Source organism: Geospiza fortis, unplaced genomic scaffold (genome assembly GCF_000277835.1).
Source record: "Geospiza fortis unplaced genomic scaffold, GeoFor_1.0 scaffold114, whole genome shotgun sequence".
In the NCBI taxonomy this organism is placed as follows: Eukaryota; Metazoa; Chordata; class Aves; order Passeriformes; family Thraupidae; genus Geospiza; species Geospiza fortis.
Genome location: NW_005054383.1, coordinates 938,774 through 939,663, shown reverse-complemented (window position 1 = coordinate 939,663; position 890 = coordinate 938,774). Strand labels below are relative to the sequence as shown.

The following is an 890-nucleotide window of genomic DNA, read 5'->3' as shown; positions in this document are numbered from 1 at the left end:
TCAGAGAGGCATTAGCAGCAGGAACATCTTTGGACTCTGCTGTTGTCTTCATGTTTATGATCCTATTTGACTTAGAGCATGTAAATGTCTCTCTGAACTATTCTTTTCTCTAGTCTATGCAAATTTTCAAGACCCTAGGAGCTCTCAAATACAGCTGCTCTGTAAACCAGAAGATTCACTCCTGGGTATTTGCACCTCTAGAATCTTCTCTTTATTTTTTTGTTTTGTGTTTCCTGATGTCATCGGTGTGTTCCTGAAAAGACAGCCTGTGGCCACCAGGGTGCTGAGAGCCGCTGCTGAGGTGGTGCCCTGGCTCAGGAGGAATGGCTGTCAGCAGGCCGTGCCTTCCCTTACAGGTGGGATGGTTGTGCACGTGGCTTTTGCATGTGCAGCTGCTGCCCAGCAAGAGCAGAGCTGTGCTGGTGGAGACCCTCTGCTGTGCCTCACTCAGGGTGGGCTGAGACACCCCAGGACCTGCTGTGCCCTCGGTCTCTCTCTCTCTAGTCCTGTACCTGTGAGCTGAGTCTGAGTGCAGCTTCTGATCAAAAATCAGGCTGAGCTCAACCATGCCGGCCATGCTGGAGGTGGAAGGTTCTTTGGTTCCTCTCCAGCCTCTGCCTGGCAGCTCCCTGGGGGTGCAGTGCAGGGACAGCAGAGCTGCAGCATCGCAGGGTTGGAGCAGGGAATGGCTCTTGCTGGCACCGTGGCCTCCTGCTGGTTGTGCTCTCCCTTGTCCCTGATGGGTCCTTGCAGGAACCATGGGTCAGCTCACAGTGCCACAGCTCAGCAGCTTCTTTTAAGTGGCTCATACCTGCTAAAGGACAAGTTTATGCTGGAGCCCCCAGCTTTCCCTCCCCTTAATCCACTTGCTGACCTCAGTGAAAATGGTG

General features: G+C 53.3%; 1 protein-coding gene across 1 annotated transcript in view; it reads right to left on the bottom strand.

Annotated features, from left to right (window-relative positions):
- TEDC2 (tubulin epsilon and delta complex 2) overlaps positions 1-568 on the bottom strand; it is a 32,087-nt gene extending 31,519 nt beyond the window's left edge. The window contains exon 1 of the mRNA XM_014308718.1: positions 513-568. Coding sequence (XP_014164193.1) covers positions 513-568 — 56 coding nt within the window. The remainder of the gene's footprint in view (positions 1-512) is intronic.
- Between the last annotated feature and the right edge of the window lie 322 nt (positions 569-890).